The sequence below is a fragment of the Mastigoproctus giganteus genome, chromosome 13 (assembly GCF_048544385.1).
Source record: "Mastigoproctus giganteus isolate SK-2022 chromosome 13, ASM4854438v1, whole genome shotgun sequence".
Lineage (NCBI taxonomy): Eukaryota > Metazoa > Arthropoda > Arachnida > Uropygi > Thelyphonidae > Mastigoproctus > Mastigoproctus giganteus.
The window spans coordinates 140315372-140330584 of NC_143587.1; the positions used below are offsets into that span (position 1 = coordinate 140315372).

Genomic DNA, 15213 nt, shown 5'->3' on the forward strand with positions numbered 1-15213 from the left:
ATATTAGTAATAGTAATGACAAACGATGCAAAAAAAGCAAGCTTATAACTCCGTCAAAAAAAAAAAAAACCTTCAAAAATGACCTGTTTATCCCCTCGAATAATATGTCTAGTACTTCCTGGAATTTATTCAAACTATCCCCCCACTTCTACAACGACAGTAGGAAGTTTGTTCCAATGCTCAACCACCTGCTGCCTGAAGGCAAACCTCATATCTGTCCTGCAACTATCCTTCTTCAATTTGAATTCATGCCCGCTGATGTGTGTTTTCTGAGCAGGACGAAGAATGCCATCAGTACTGTGCTTGTTCAGCCCACTCAAAGCCTGAAAATCCTCGGTCAGATCACCTCGTGTCTAGTTTCAAGATGCTGCAATTTGCAGAACTGAAGCCTCTCTTAGTAAGGCTAAACTTTCGTTCCCTTTACCAATATCTGCACTTCTCTGCACTCGTTTCAGCAGATCAACGTCCATCCTAAAATGAGGCATCCAGAGATCATCAATTTGAAAAGAATGGTTATTAATGAATAATGGTTATTAATTAATGAATGTTAAATACTGGATAAAAATAATTACTTTTCTCAGAATTGATATGGGTAGAATAGTAAGAATATTTTGCAATTACATTCACACATTAGGAGTTATTCAAAGAGGGGAATGCCAGAGGTGTATTCAACTCTGGCAGTAAGCTAGAGAATCTTGTAATAACTGAGAGTAAAGTGGAGGAGAAATTGTTGAAGATAAACACAAGAAAGGCACCTGGGGTGGATGGGATCTATCCAGTTATATTAAAGGAGGCAGCAAAGGAAGTAAGCAAACCCTTAGCCATAATTATGAGAGCTTCCTTGGACTCAGGGGAGGTACTCACAGATTGGAGATGTGCAAATGTGATCCCAATTCACAAAGGAGGATCAAAGGCTGACACAAGTAATTATAGACCTGTGAGTTTAACTTCTGTTCCAGGAAAATTAAAGGAGGCACTGGTTAAAGAAGCACTGCAGGATCATCTAGACAAGACTTCAGTTATAGCTCGGACACAGCATGGTTTTGTTAAGAGGAAGTTTTGCCTGACTAATTTGATTGGATACTATGATGCAGTCACAAGAGAACTGGATGCAGGGAACAACTTTGATATTATATACTTGGATCTTAGAAAGGCTTTTGATACTGTTGCACATGGAAGACTGCTGCACAAATTGAAGCAGTGTCGCATTGGAGGCAAATTGCTGCTATGGATAAAGGGGTGGTTGAGAGGGAGAAGACAGAGAGTGGTAATCAATGGACACTGCTCATCGTGGACTAATGTTATTAGTGGAGTCCCTCAGGGTTCAGTGTTGGGTCCATTATTGTTTTCTGTATTTACAAAGGATATTGATGATGGTATATCAAGCTTAATGTCCAAGTTTGCAGACGATACAAAGGTTGGCAGGGTTGTCAAGGACACTACTAACAGTATGCTGCTGCTGCTGCTGCTGCAACAGGATCTGGAAAGGTTGAGCAGATGGGCTGAGAGGTGGCAAATGAAGTTTAACATTGACAAATGCAAAGTACTACATATGGGAAACAGCAACCCCAGAGCAATGTATCAATTCTGTGGTACTACACTGACAGTGGTAGAGAATGAAAGGGACCTGGGGATGGTTGTGCAGGCAGATATGAAGTTCTCTGAACAGTGCAGACGGGCTGCAAGAGTAGCTCATTGTGTATTGTGAATGATATACAGGAATTTTTTTAGCAGGGATAAGGAGGTGATTATTCCCTTGTATAAGGCAATGGTCAGGCCACACCTAGAGTACTGTATACAGGTCTGGAGGCTTCATTTCAAGAAGGAGTAGAGCTGCTGGAATGAGTACAGAGTAGGGCAACAAGATTAGTGAATGGAACAACGGGGTGCGCTTACGAAGAAAGGCTTAAGTTTTGCAAATTACAGTGTCTGAAGACTAGGCACCAGCCAGGTTATGTGATAGAGGTGTATAAAGTCTTGAATGGTTTGAGCATGCTCAATGCTGATGGGATTCTTCTTCTTGCTCAGAGTAATCACTTGAGAGGACATAAATTGAAATTGAGGAAAGACAGATGTAGGATAGACGTGCGGAAATTTGCCTTTAGCCAGCGGGTGGTTGGTTGGTGGAACAGACTTATTATTATTATTATTATTAGCCATATGGTACAAGGAAGCCTGAGGCTTATGCTGCACCAGCCAAAAAAAAAAAAAAAAATTCCCCGAGTTACCCCCTGGGAGAGAGAGAGAGAGAGAGAGAGAGAGAGAGAGAGAGAAATATAAAGGAATCACCAAGAAAGAGAAGAATGATGATATTCAGCTCAGGAGCCTGGGTTTGCCAAGCCCATACTCACCAGATGTGAGCCCCCGGGGTTGACTTGCATCCCTTGTCGTGGAAGTTGATAGCCTAAATAAGTTTAAGGCTCAACTTGACAGGTAGTTTGAACGAACAGAGGGTTGAAGTGGAAGTGGGTTTTTTTTTGGCTGATGCTGCATAAGCTTGCTTTCTTGCATCAAATGCCTGTACTATGCCTGTAATGCTAGTGCTAACGCTAACGCTCTTCGATGACCGATGCTATTTCCTCTTTACTTGGAATGGTAGTTCCACATTTTATGGGTTTTTAACAGCCAATGGGAATTAAGATTTTCGCCGATGAGAATAGTCTCTGTATACGACTGCTCTGTATGCTCAAAGTAGCGCTCGCTGTTGTTTACTTCTGTTGGTGGTAGTATTTAAGTGTTCAAATTTATTTAGTATTATAAAAAAATTTGCTGCTGTAGCTTATGGGCTAATTATCTTAGTGATGAAGTACCCCGACTAAGGGTAGGTTGATTGTGATGTGTATTGGTTAAGACTACAATCTTAAAATGGGGTTTGTTAGTCCAAATAGCCAACACGTGCCAGAATTGCTGACACATCCTAAAGAAAAATGACTCATCAAAAATTGTATTTTTCAATAAGTGTGAAAAGACTTAAGTTTTTATCAGGAAAACAGTGACAAGTGTAATTGCAGTTCTCGCTGCAATAGAGCACCGGGTCACTGTTTTTTTAAGTGCGATTGTTCGGCAATGAATCTAAGTAAGATGAAACCTCTCATTTGAGACTTCTGTCACTCGTCTGGAGCAGGTGTGAATTAACTCACCCAGCTTGCACGTGTTGGTCATTGATTATATCCTAGTAGTAGAGTTATCCATTGATAGAACAATGGTTCCACCTTCGTGGCACATCTGAAGAGTGATTATTATTGAACTCAGTGGAATTGTGGTTTAATCTTACGACCACGAGCTTATAGTTGGATAGGCACTCTAACCGTAGAGTGCCGATATAAATAGAACAGCGAAGAAACAGTTGTTTGTTTTGCTATTGACTGGGCTGTTTGTGACTAGTTTTTGTATACTGTATTTCCTAGATATGGTTTGGTTGTGGTTTCATTTTGTTAAGACATTAAGTAGAATTATACTGATGCTATTGATTTCTTTCTTTTTTTATAGGGATGAAATACAAAATACTGCTCTCATCTTCATGTAGCATGAACAGTATTGTGTGTGTGTGTGTGTGTGCTGAGCTCAGGATTTTATGTATCATCTGTTGTTAATCACAGCTTTATTGCTGCACTAGATTAAGTTTTTCAACCGTTTGTGAAATTATTAGAATGCAACAATGAGAAAATTGGCAACTGATTATGAAGTGCCATTGAACTATGTCACTGTCACAGCAACACAGAAAAAATAAAAACACTTTTTTTTACTTTGTATTTATTACTGATTTTTTCTCCATGGCAACCTAATCAGCATGATATAGCAGTTTGTTGAAGTCTAGTTGTTATAGGGTTTTAGGAGCATCGGTGACTAAGGCCATATTGTTCCATGTATACTCTCTGTAAATTGCACGTTTTCTGTGCTCGATTTTCTGTTTGCTGGATGACAAACCTGAGTTTCTGGGAGAAAAAACCATGCTATCTTCACCTGAGACTGATGAACTCAACCACACCATGAAAAAGGCCCATAAAAATGTCATGTCATTGACAGGACTGGAATTTAGGTCTTTTTCACCCGGTGTGGGGTGTACTGCAATTTTACCAACTGCACTTCCCACGAAGGCTGTAGTGATATATAGGTTTGATTTTTCTTGGTGACTGGAGGAATTTTTAGACACCTCCTCATGTGAAGGTGAAGCTAGCTATTCTCAATCAGAGCATGTAGGGTTTCCCCTTGCAAGTTATTTTCTGTTTTTCAGGTTGCACAACATGCAGATATGCCCCATGAACTTATAGTTCTACAGCCATGATAATACATAATTAGTAGTACTGTTTATAGCAAACATAAAATTAAATTATTATTGTTAAACCTGGTGAGTTGCCCAAAAAATGTAGTTGAAAAGATATTCATATAACAGTTAATAATTATCCTACTTAGACCTGAAGGGATCCTGTTATCAAGAGAGGCTTAAGTTCTGCAAATTGCAGTGGCTGGAGACTAGGCACCTGCGCGGTGATCTGATTGAGGTGTATAAGGCCTTGAATGGGTTCAGCACGCTGAATTCTGATGGGATCCTTCCACTTGTTCAGATTACGAACCTAAGGGGGCATAAATTCAAATTAAGAAAAGACAGATGTAGATTAGATGTGCGGAAATTTGCCTTTAGCCAGCGGGTGGTTAATTGCTGGAACAAACTTCCATCTGTCGTTGTGGAAGTTGATAGGTTGAATAAATTTAAGGAGGAACTGGACAGGCATTTGGAGGGAATGGTGTGTTTTTTTTTTTTTTTTTTTTTGGCTGATGCTGCATAAGCTCTTACATTTGCTTTCTTGCATCACATGCCACTACTACTACTACTTGTAATGTAAATTATCCAAGAGATACATAAGAAAATTTCCAAATTGCAGTATTAATACATTGTAAGTAATGGAGAGAAAGAACATTGTCAACAGATTTTGCATTCAAAGCCATACTATATTTTGTGGTCCTTAAAATATTAAGTGAATATGATAAACATGATAAAATATGTAGGTAAAAGAGGGGTAAGTACATTTTTCATTAATATTGAAAGGATATGAGTATAATAAAAAATCATATGAGAATTCAAAAATAGCAATAGTTTTAGTTTGTTGAGTCGTTGGGCAATATCAGAGAGCCCTTCTTTTATCTTCAGTGTTTGCATTAAGCTAAGGAGAATCCAATACTGTTGATCAACAGAAACTCCAGCTTGGAAATGATTGCCATTAAAACTTTATTTTGGTGGATGTGGTTCTGCATGGAGATAGAATTCCTAGTGGAATTTGTCCGTCTTTTAAAATATTGACAGTTTTTGCCATTCTTTCATGAGAACCCCAGGGGTTACATTGACAGCTTTGAAGATTCATGGTTTTGCCAAGAGATCCCACAGGTTCTTTACTTCATCCCATTCAGCTTTTGTTAACTTGTTCTTTTGTTCCAGCAGCAGCAACTTTACAGTAAGATTGAAAAAAATGAGTAGCCGATCAATTATCATATGCATCGAACCTCAGCATGTCACAGTATCCAGTGATTGAGTCATCCCTTGCGGATTAAACAGAACACTTCAAATATAGTTTTTAGTGTGACAATGATCTGTCAAATTTTTGTCAGAAATTTCTTTGCTTGGTTTTTGTTCAGTCCATCCATATTGCCAAATGAAGATTATGAATACCACACTCCATCATTTGGGCTTTTGAGTTTTCCTCAAGTAGCCACATTGAAAGTAGCAGACTAGGATCATTAACCCATTGTGCTGGAGCATCGATGTTGAGTTCTCTATCATCTCCTTTTAGTATCTTCATCAATAGTCTTATCATTAGAGGTAGAAACGGTTTCATTATTAGTGAAATTTTGGACAGCACGTGTCATGTTTGCTGCATTGTAAATGCAGATACTTAACACTTGCATTCCACTGATTAATGTAGCTTTTACCTGACTTTTCACGTGTGAACAATCATGGTATCCTTTGGTATTGACAATATACAAGTTTTTTATAACAGCTTTATCTGTCCGTATGTCATAGAACTGAATGTTGACTGCAAGGCAGCATGACTAGACTCTGCTGTGCTGATAACTAAATGACAAAGTGTAACATGCTATGTTGAAATGCCAGGCTGCTGACCCATTTCACCTGTACTTTTTTGGGATCTTTTAGCCTCAGTGTAGTGAGCTCTGTTTGAACTCAAGCAAACCATTTCAATAAGCTGTTTATACAAAGTATCCTCATCCTGTAATCTTTCAGGACTTGAAATATGAATGAATTTTTCTTTTCTCGATTTTGGGTTTCTTCTCATTTGAAGCTCTGCAAATATTTTTCGGAGTAAGATAAATGTTTATTTGTCAGTTCTCTGTTTTGCCTCTTCTTTTTATCCTTCTTTTTAACCTGAGCCTCATAAATTTCAAGATCATTACATTTATCATACTGCCAAAGATTAAATATTTTCATGATATTTGCTTCACTTGTCTTAAAGTTACATTGTTTGAGCTTGCCATTCACTTCCTTTTCCTATTTCTTTTTTTGCTTTTCTTAAAAGTCCAGATTGTTTATTTTCAAATTCAAAGGTAAAGACTTTATTAAGAACCTCTTCTGTAAATCGGCTATCAACTGTTGTTAATAACAAAACACACGGATATCTTTTAGAACTTATACATACAGTGCAAACATGAATAAATTGATATTTATGAAATACATTTCTAACCTTTCATAAATCTTTTGACAGATTTTATGGTTGTGCACAATATTATTTTGCAAGTACCTACCTGTTTGTAATATTTTATGTTTTTGGGCACACTGTTTCATAATTGCGTTACTTTTACAATAAAGTATTATCCACGAGACCTATTGACTGATATATATGTCAGTAATACATGTGTTGATTGGCTCTTCAGTCGATGGTCTGTGCTACGCAAATAACAGTGGATAGAGCAGTCTGCAGTGCTGCCAGATGTTTAATAATAATCTGATTCTGTATAAGTTAAGTGCAAATGCATCATTAATACACAGCCAATTCAAATTAGCAAATTATTTCCAAAGGTGGCATCATTTTAAGTTATATATCATATTGTGAATACCTTCACAACGAGTTGCCATGATATTACACTACTTCGAATAAGTAAGGCTTCACCTGAAGGAGAAGACTAATGTTACTTATTCTCAGTGGATACCACCACCCAGATGGCACCATTTCAGGGCTATTTTGTATGTGTGGGATAATAACTCGACTATCCACTTGTCCCTATTATACTTAGAAAAGCAAAAAACTAGAGGGAAAGTAATAGTAGGAGTGGAAGAGGAAAAGAAACGGTGTAGAAGAATGAAAGGGACAGTAACTCCTTTACTCACACCACTCAAAAACTCATAAACTCCTCGAATAGGCAATGCTTCCCCAGTGGGGAAGACTGTTGTTACCTATTCTTGGAAACTCCGGACATCATCAGGCTCCCCCTGGTGCCGTTTCAGGGCTACTTTGTATATGTGTGGTCTAATAACTCGACTATTCACTTGTTCCTATTATACTTAGAAAAGCAAAAAGGTAGAGGGAAAGTAATAGTAGGAATACCTATACGAGTTTCATGATATTGCACTACTTCGAATAAGTAGTGCAATATCATGTTATATACTTCGAATAAGTAGTGCAATATCATGTTATATCTCATATTGTGAATACCTTCACAATATGAGATATAACTTAAAACTATGCCGCCTTTGCAAATAATTTGCTAATTTGAATTGGCTGTGTAATTATGCATTTGCACTTAACTTATACATAGTCTAGACTTTCTCGCAGCATGAGGCTTTAGCCCTAAACGCATTATAGTGTTAATACATCATACACCATCAGGCATCTCTCATATTGTGGGGTTATACTTCATAACTGTTTTGCCATCATTGTATCACTTGGGTACCTACCCACCCCACAGAAGAAGGGCAAAATAGCCCTGAAACGGCACCGGGGGAGCCTGATGATGTCCAGAGTTTCTAAAAATAGGTCTTCCCATTAACATTAACAATGTTATATAAATATGAATTCATATTTATATAACAAAAACAAATAAATTTAAAATACTTGAATAAAAAATGTTATTTAAAAAAATTATCTTTTGAAGACTAAATTCTCAAGGCATAATACATTATGGGTTGAAATTAACTATATAATATTGATGTAAATACACCATAGTTTACCCATAAGTTTAACTACTTAGTGTAATGGCATTGTTTAGATTTTATCTCATATTGTGGCTACCTTCACAAAGAGATAACAAGTATTGCACTACTTCAAATAAATAACACTTCTCTAGTAGAGGAGACTACTGTTATTTATTCTCAGTGGCCACCACCACAAGGATGTGTTTCGAGCTTGTGTTGGCTCACTCATCAGTGGGCAGGCAGTACCTTGGCAATGCAGACATCCCATTACGGTTGCGAAGTTAATTCCACAATATGAGAGATGCAAAATGGTGAAGATAATGATAATATTTTGAAGACTAAATGCTCGAGGCATAATACGTTATGGGTTGAAATTAACTATATAATATTGGTGTAAATACACCATAATTTACCCATAAGTTTAACTACGTATATACTGTGACGGCATAATTTAGATTTTATCTCATATTGTGGCTACCTTCATAACGAGATACCAGGTATTGCACTACTTCAAATAAATAATGCTTCTCTAGTAGAGGAGACTACTGTTATTTATTCTTAGTGGGCATCACCACCCAGACGTGTTTCGGAGCTTGTTGGCTCACTCATCATTGGATGGGCAGGTACCCTGGTAATGCAGACATTACCTGTCCATGATGAGTGAGCCAACAAGCTCCAAATTGCGTCTGGGTGGTGGTGTCCACTGGCAGACATTACCTGCCCACTGATGAGTGAGCCAGCAAGCTCCGAAACGCATCTGGGTGGTGGTGTCCACTGAGAATAAATACCAGTAGTCTCCTCTACTAGAGAAGCGTTATTTATTTGAAGTAGTGCAATACCTGGTACCTGGTGTGAAGGTAGCCACAATATGAGAAAATCTAAATGATGCTGTTACACTACCTATGTAGCTAAACTTATGGGTAAACTATGATGTATTTACACCGATATTATATAGTTAAAATTATTATCATATATCATAAATTTATCTATCATAATAAAAGATATTTTATATAATAGTATAGTATTGCATAAAACATGTATTTCAGTTTAAGTACACATTGAAAGTGTTTATATATTTTTTTGCAGTTTAAACCTTCTATGTAAAATAACCATTTGATGCTTAATTTGGTTGCAGAAAGGATAAAGGAAAACAATGTCTGAACTTGAAATATGTTCATTGGCCTATGAAGGAAAATATGAGATATTGAAACAAAAAGTTGAAGCCGACAGAACTCTTATTACTAAAACAGATAAAGTATGTTATAAATTAATATGCTTATTAATTTTTAGAGTATTTGTATAAGGTTCATATTTTTTTTTATAATTTTATGAAATTATGTATGGAGTAATGGTTGAACACCATTTTAGGCATTTTCAGAAACAAAAATGCATTTAGTGCCTGCTAGCTTTACTACATTCATTTGTCCACACAAAAACTTTACTTATGAGTTTCATGAAGCTTCACATTTAGATTTTATAGAAAGAAAGATTTACTTAGCCATTCCAAATTTCATCAAAATGGGACAAATAGAAATCCAACATTTTTTTTTTTTTTTTGTTTTCCTTTTTTTTCCTCCCTTTTTGTAGATGTCCTCAGTGCTATATATACTCTCGATCTCTCTCTCTATATATATATGTGTGTGGGCGAGTACTCTTTACACACACCTATATATGTATTTATATATTTTATTATAACGGGCGTTCCTTTTGAAAGTCCCTGATATTAAAAGTTAGTTAAAGTTCATGTTGTACAGGTGTGAATTGCTCTGAATGACATGTTCCCAGATCGTTGGATTGGGCATGGTGAACCGATACCGTGCCCCCCCCCCATTCACCTGACATAACTTCCTTAGATTTCTTTTTCAGGGCTATATGAAAGACAGTTTATTCCACCAGGGTGTCAAACATTGCCCATCACTGTAGATATGCTGGAGCAGATCTGGTCTGAAATAGACTATAGTTTGGACATTTTTCATTGCACCAAAGGAGCATATGTAGACATCTGCTGAATTTTTTTTTATTATAAACTGTTTGAGTTTTCTTTCTCAATAAAAGTTAACATGTCAATCATTTAAAATTGGGGATGTTCAGAACTGACACACTGTATTATGTATAGTGGTACTTTGAAAATTTGCATCACCTCAATTTTTAGGTTGTTTGTCCTTATACTGGCAGCTAATCTTTTAGAAATAGTTAAAAAATATAAGGAATAACAATACACCTATGAAACTATTAAATTTTAAAAAAATTTACTTTTAAGACTTACGGATTAATATACAGTAAACCCCCGCTATTTGCGGGGGTTCCGTTCCTGAGAAATGTCGCGAATACCGAAAACGCGAATACTGAGTTATGGCTCCCATAGTAATAAAGGGGTTCCGTTCCAAAGTATGAAATATATAAGAAAAACTAGTCTAAAATTTTGTCTATGTATGTATCATATGTACCTTCATAATATGACTATACATAGACAGTACATAGTGAAATGCAAGCATATGGCATCGAAATGAAAATAAGAAACAATTTAATATTAAATGTAATATTTATTAGAAATTTCAAACAAATCTTTAAAACCAACACCTTTGCTTGCTAGCAAAAAAAACATCCCGCCAGTGCTATCACCAGTTTCGCTAAAGTGTTGATAAAGGAGTTTTGCCTTTTCGCGAATGATGAGTGAACTTAACGGAATTTTATTTTGAGTTCGGTCTTCTATCCACAGATTTAAAGCTTTTCCATTTTTTCTAATTTAACATCACGAGTTACAGAGCAAATTTTTGAAGCAATTAGCACGTTTTCACGGACACTACGGCAGATTTTTTTCTTCCAATTTCTTGATTGATCCTACTGTTGACTCATTGATTTTATAATGTTTTGCCACTGAGGAGACACTTTCACCATTAGAAATTTTGTCTAATAACTCAGTTTTATTCGCTAATGTCATCACCTTCTTTGATATTTTCACATTTCTCTTTTTATTCTTAGCCATATTTTTGTAGGGGTTAGAAAGAACTTGTCCACAATAAAGTCACTTTCTTCCGTTAACACACTCGAAAAAGTCTGTTTTATATTGCAAAACGGTAGATTTATCATTTTTGTAAGCATATCAATTTATAAATTGATAAATTTATTCAATTTATAAACATATAAATTAAAAGCAAACGACGAAACCTTCCATGACAAACGCATAACACATATTGAACAAGGATTAGCGAGAAACATCCACGCTTGCGATTTTTTCACCCCTCTCCCCCCCCACCCACCGAGCGCTGTTTTGACCGGGAAAGATAATTTTAGCCACGTCCATGTTTTTATGGCGGAAAATATTCATGGCGCTTTAAAATTCACATTTTTTTAGGTTTCATTTTATATTAAATCGGCGATCGCGAATACGCGAAACCGCGAATACAGATACTGCGAATAGCGGGGATTTACTGTACAATGAAATAAGTACTTTTCCAAAATAACTCATGTTACTTATGGTTCATATAATAACAAAATTCCATGAATCAGTGATTTTTTTCATAATAGTAGTAGTAGTAGTGGCATGTGATGCAAGAAAGCAAGTGTATGAGCTTATGCAGCATCAGCCAAAAAAAAAAAAATCACACCATTCCCTCCAAATGCCTGTCCAGTTCCTCCTTAAATTTATTCAACCTATCAACTTCCACAACGACAGATGGAAGTTTGTTCCAGCAATTAACCACCCGCTGGCTAAAAGCAAATTTCCGCACATCTATTCTACATCTGTCCTTTCTTAATTTGAATTTATGCCCCCTTAGGTTCGTAATCTGAACAAGTGGAAGGATCCCATCAGAATTCGGCGTGCTCAACCCATTCAAGGCCTTATACACCTCAATCAGATCACCGCACAAGTGCCTAGTCTCCAGCCACTGCAATTTGCAGAACTTAAGCTTCTCTTGGTAAGAGGATCCCTTCATTCCCCTCGCCAATCTTGTACACGCTCAAGCAAATCTACATTCTTCCTAAAATGAGGTCTCCAGACCTGTACGCAGTACTGAAGGCGTAGCCTGACCATTGCCTTGTACAGAGGGACAATCACCTCCTTCTCCCTGCTAGCAAAATTCCTATATATCATTGCAAAACTCCATGACCTGCCCTGGTAGCCTGTCTGCATTGCTCAGAAAACTTCATATCTGACTGCACAATTACTCCCAGGTCTTTTTCATTTTCTACTACCTTAAGTGTAGTACCACACAGTTGGTACGTTTCTGTGGGGTTACTTCTACCCATATGCAGTACTTTGCATTTGTGAAGGTTAAACTTCAGTTGCCACTTCTTAGCCCATCTGCTCAAATTATCTAGATCCTGTTGGAGTAGCACACTGCCATTACTGTCATTAACAACCCTGCCAACCTTTGTATTGTCTGCAAACTTCGACATTAAGCCTGATATACCTTCATCAATATCATTGATAAATATACAAAACAACAGTGGACCCAACACCGAACCCTGTGGAACTCCACTAAAAACATTAGTCCACGAAGAGCAGCACCCATTGATTACCACCCTCTGTCTTCTGCCAATCAACCATCCTTTTATCCATTGTAGCAACTTACCCTTAATACCATTCTGCTCCAGTTTGTACAATAGTCTTCCATGCGCAAGAGTGTCAAAAGCTTTCCTGAAATCCAAATATATGATATCAAAATTATTTTTTGCGTCCAGTTCCTTTGTAACCACATCATAATATCCTTTGTAACCACATCATAATTTTGCTCATATGCCAGGATGACAGGCAGCTGTATAATAATAAAACAACAAATGGCAGTTTCTTGCACCATTTGCCATTACCTCTATGATTACTCAATAGTTCTCTATATATTCTCTGTGTATAAGTGAAAGTAAAGTAAAGTACGTTTTCGATGTTTGGGCATTTATCGCAAAAGGAAAAGGCAATTTGAAGTATTTTCAACATATGTTCCACACTAATATTTTGTTGGTCCATGCCTGGCTGTTTATATATTGTTTTGGCACTGACTGGATAAGGTTCTGATTGTATTCCTTGGAAATCTCATGGTACCAAATATGGATTAATTCTCCTGCAGCGCTCTAAGTGTTTTTGGTTTCTTTTGCATTACTGAAACACCCATTTTGCTCCAACAATTTTCAGTTGGATTGAGATCTACTGTTTCCAGGCCATGTTAGGAAGAATGGAAAAAGGTTTACCAGTTCCAGCTAAACTTTAGAACAGGGTGTACATTCCAGACTATCATCGTTTTTTAATTGTGTGGGTTGTTTTTAGCGTGGTTTTTTTTAATAGACTTCCATTTTTGATTAGTGAAAAAAAGGTTAGGTTATTTTATGCCACTAATTCAGAAGGGATTCAAGCAGGCTAGTGAAAAAAGGTTAGGTTATGTTATGCTGGAGTGTGCACCATGTTCTGAAGTTTTACCAAGATTTCTTTATTTTCGTTATATTTCATAACCTGCCCTTAAATGTTGGGTTAGGAAATAATAGGAAAAGGTTTTAAGGGTTAGGAAATAATAGAAAAAGAAAGATTCTTTGTATATATGCATATCATAACACCGATCACTCACTTAACACTAATGTCAGTATGTCGTCTGTCATGCTGACTTGTCAATTAGTATGTCATTCTCGACTTTAGGGAGAAACTGCGGTAGCGGCAAACCAGTTTGTCCGGTAAGTTTCCCATAGTTTGCCATGGTTCTCATGTTGGCTTTCTTTACCTTTGCCCCCAGTTTGTTTATTTATAGTGCATTCTAGAAGTAGTTGCTTTATTTAATCGAACACAAACATAGTGCATTAAATGATTTAATGTTATTAGGATATTTTGTAATTTTTTTTTTTTTTTTTTTTTTGTTTTAGTCTGGACGGATGCCACTTCACTGGGCAGCTTCTGGAGGACAGACTGATATTGTAAACTATTTATTACAACAAGGTTCACCAGTTGATGCATGCGATGATGTAAGAATAATGAGTTTTTATTTCTTTTTAGCTTAATAGTATTATATTAATCAATTTAATGTATTTTGGTTATTTTGTTAATCAGTTTCTCCCTGCTCTGTTTCATGGTATTTGGTAGCAATTATCTAAATCCATTGTATGCTGTAGTTTTGTCAATGTTCTTTTTTTTTTTCATAGTTGAAGAGTGATTAAAAATTTAGTTTAAACTTTGTTTATTGGTTAAATATACCATGTAGGTTTCCTTTTCTTTTTTTAATTTAAAGTAACTATGTGTATTATTTTAGCACATTGCATTTTAAATGAATGCTATGCTTTAAGGGGAGAGATCTTAAAATATTTTTACATTGCATTTGTAATATTACTGGTGTTTAGAATTTTTTGGGTTTTTGTAGTCTGTTTAAATTTAAAGGTAGTATAAAAAATATTTGTTTATGGTGATTAAAAACCATCATTTTGTTTAACCAATGCATACCTTATATCCTGTATATTTCATTGGAATTAATTGTTCACTGTTTCATTTGGAAAAAAAAAATATTACACACACACACACACACACACACACACACACACACACACACACAGAGAGAGCATTCAAAAAGTCTCTGGTATCGCATGCTGGTATTAAAATGGTTTGCGCTATGCCATAAAGTTTCGTAGGACATTGATATTGACCTTGGTGTGCACACATGTCAACTACTGGCTTGTGTGTCACAGCTGGTTGATTGCAAAATGTTGCAGTTTGAACAGCATCAAGTTCTTTAAACTTAGGAAAAGTGCTACAGAGACATTGCAAGCATGGAGATGCCACTTTGAAGAAAAGCGTTTATGGAGATGACGCTTTGAAGAAAACAGCAGTTTATGGGTGATAGGCTCAGTGCACACTCAGTGATGTAAGATTTAGGAATGCATCACTTGTATGCAAAGTTTCTCTACTCTTTCTGTTGGCGATCAAATGGACTGCAGGAAAACCCATCAAAGGTGATTTGTTCGAAAAATCTACACAGGATCTGAACTTCCTAAGAAAAGTGGTCACAGGACATGAGAGTTTAAGTGTTTACCTGTGACTCCAAGGTCAAGGTGGAATCATCGAAATGGCACACAAAAATGTCCCCATAGCCCAAGAAGTC

The 15213-nt window shown here is 36.5% G+C and overlaps 1 protein-coding gene across 2 annotated transcripts in view; it reads left to right on the forward strand.

Annotated features, from left to right (window-relative positions):
* The first annotated feature begins 2683 nt into the window (after window positions 1-2683).
* LOC150076490 (uncharacterized) overlaps window positions 2684-15213 on the forward strand; it is a 69534-nt gene continuing 57004 nt past the window's right edge. Inside the window, exons 1-3 of one of the 2 annotated variants that reach the window (XM_090387497.1) lie at window positions 2684-2821; window positions 9227-9395; window positions 13988-14086. In XM_090387497.1, the coding sequence (XP_090243623.1) occupies window positions 9294-9395; window positions 13988-14086 (201 nt within the window). In that variant the 5' untranslated portion in view covers window positions 2684-2821; window positions 9227-9293. The remainder of the gene's footprint in view (window positions 2822-9226; window positions 9396-13987; window positions 14087-15213) is intronic. The other variant, XM_090387496.1, reaches the window with a different exon arrangement.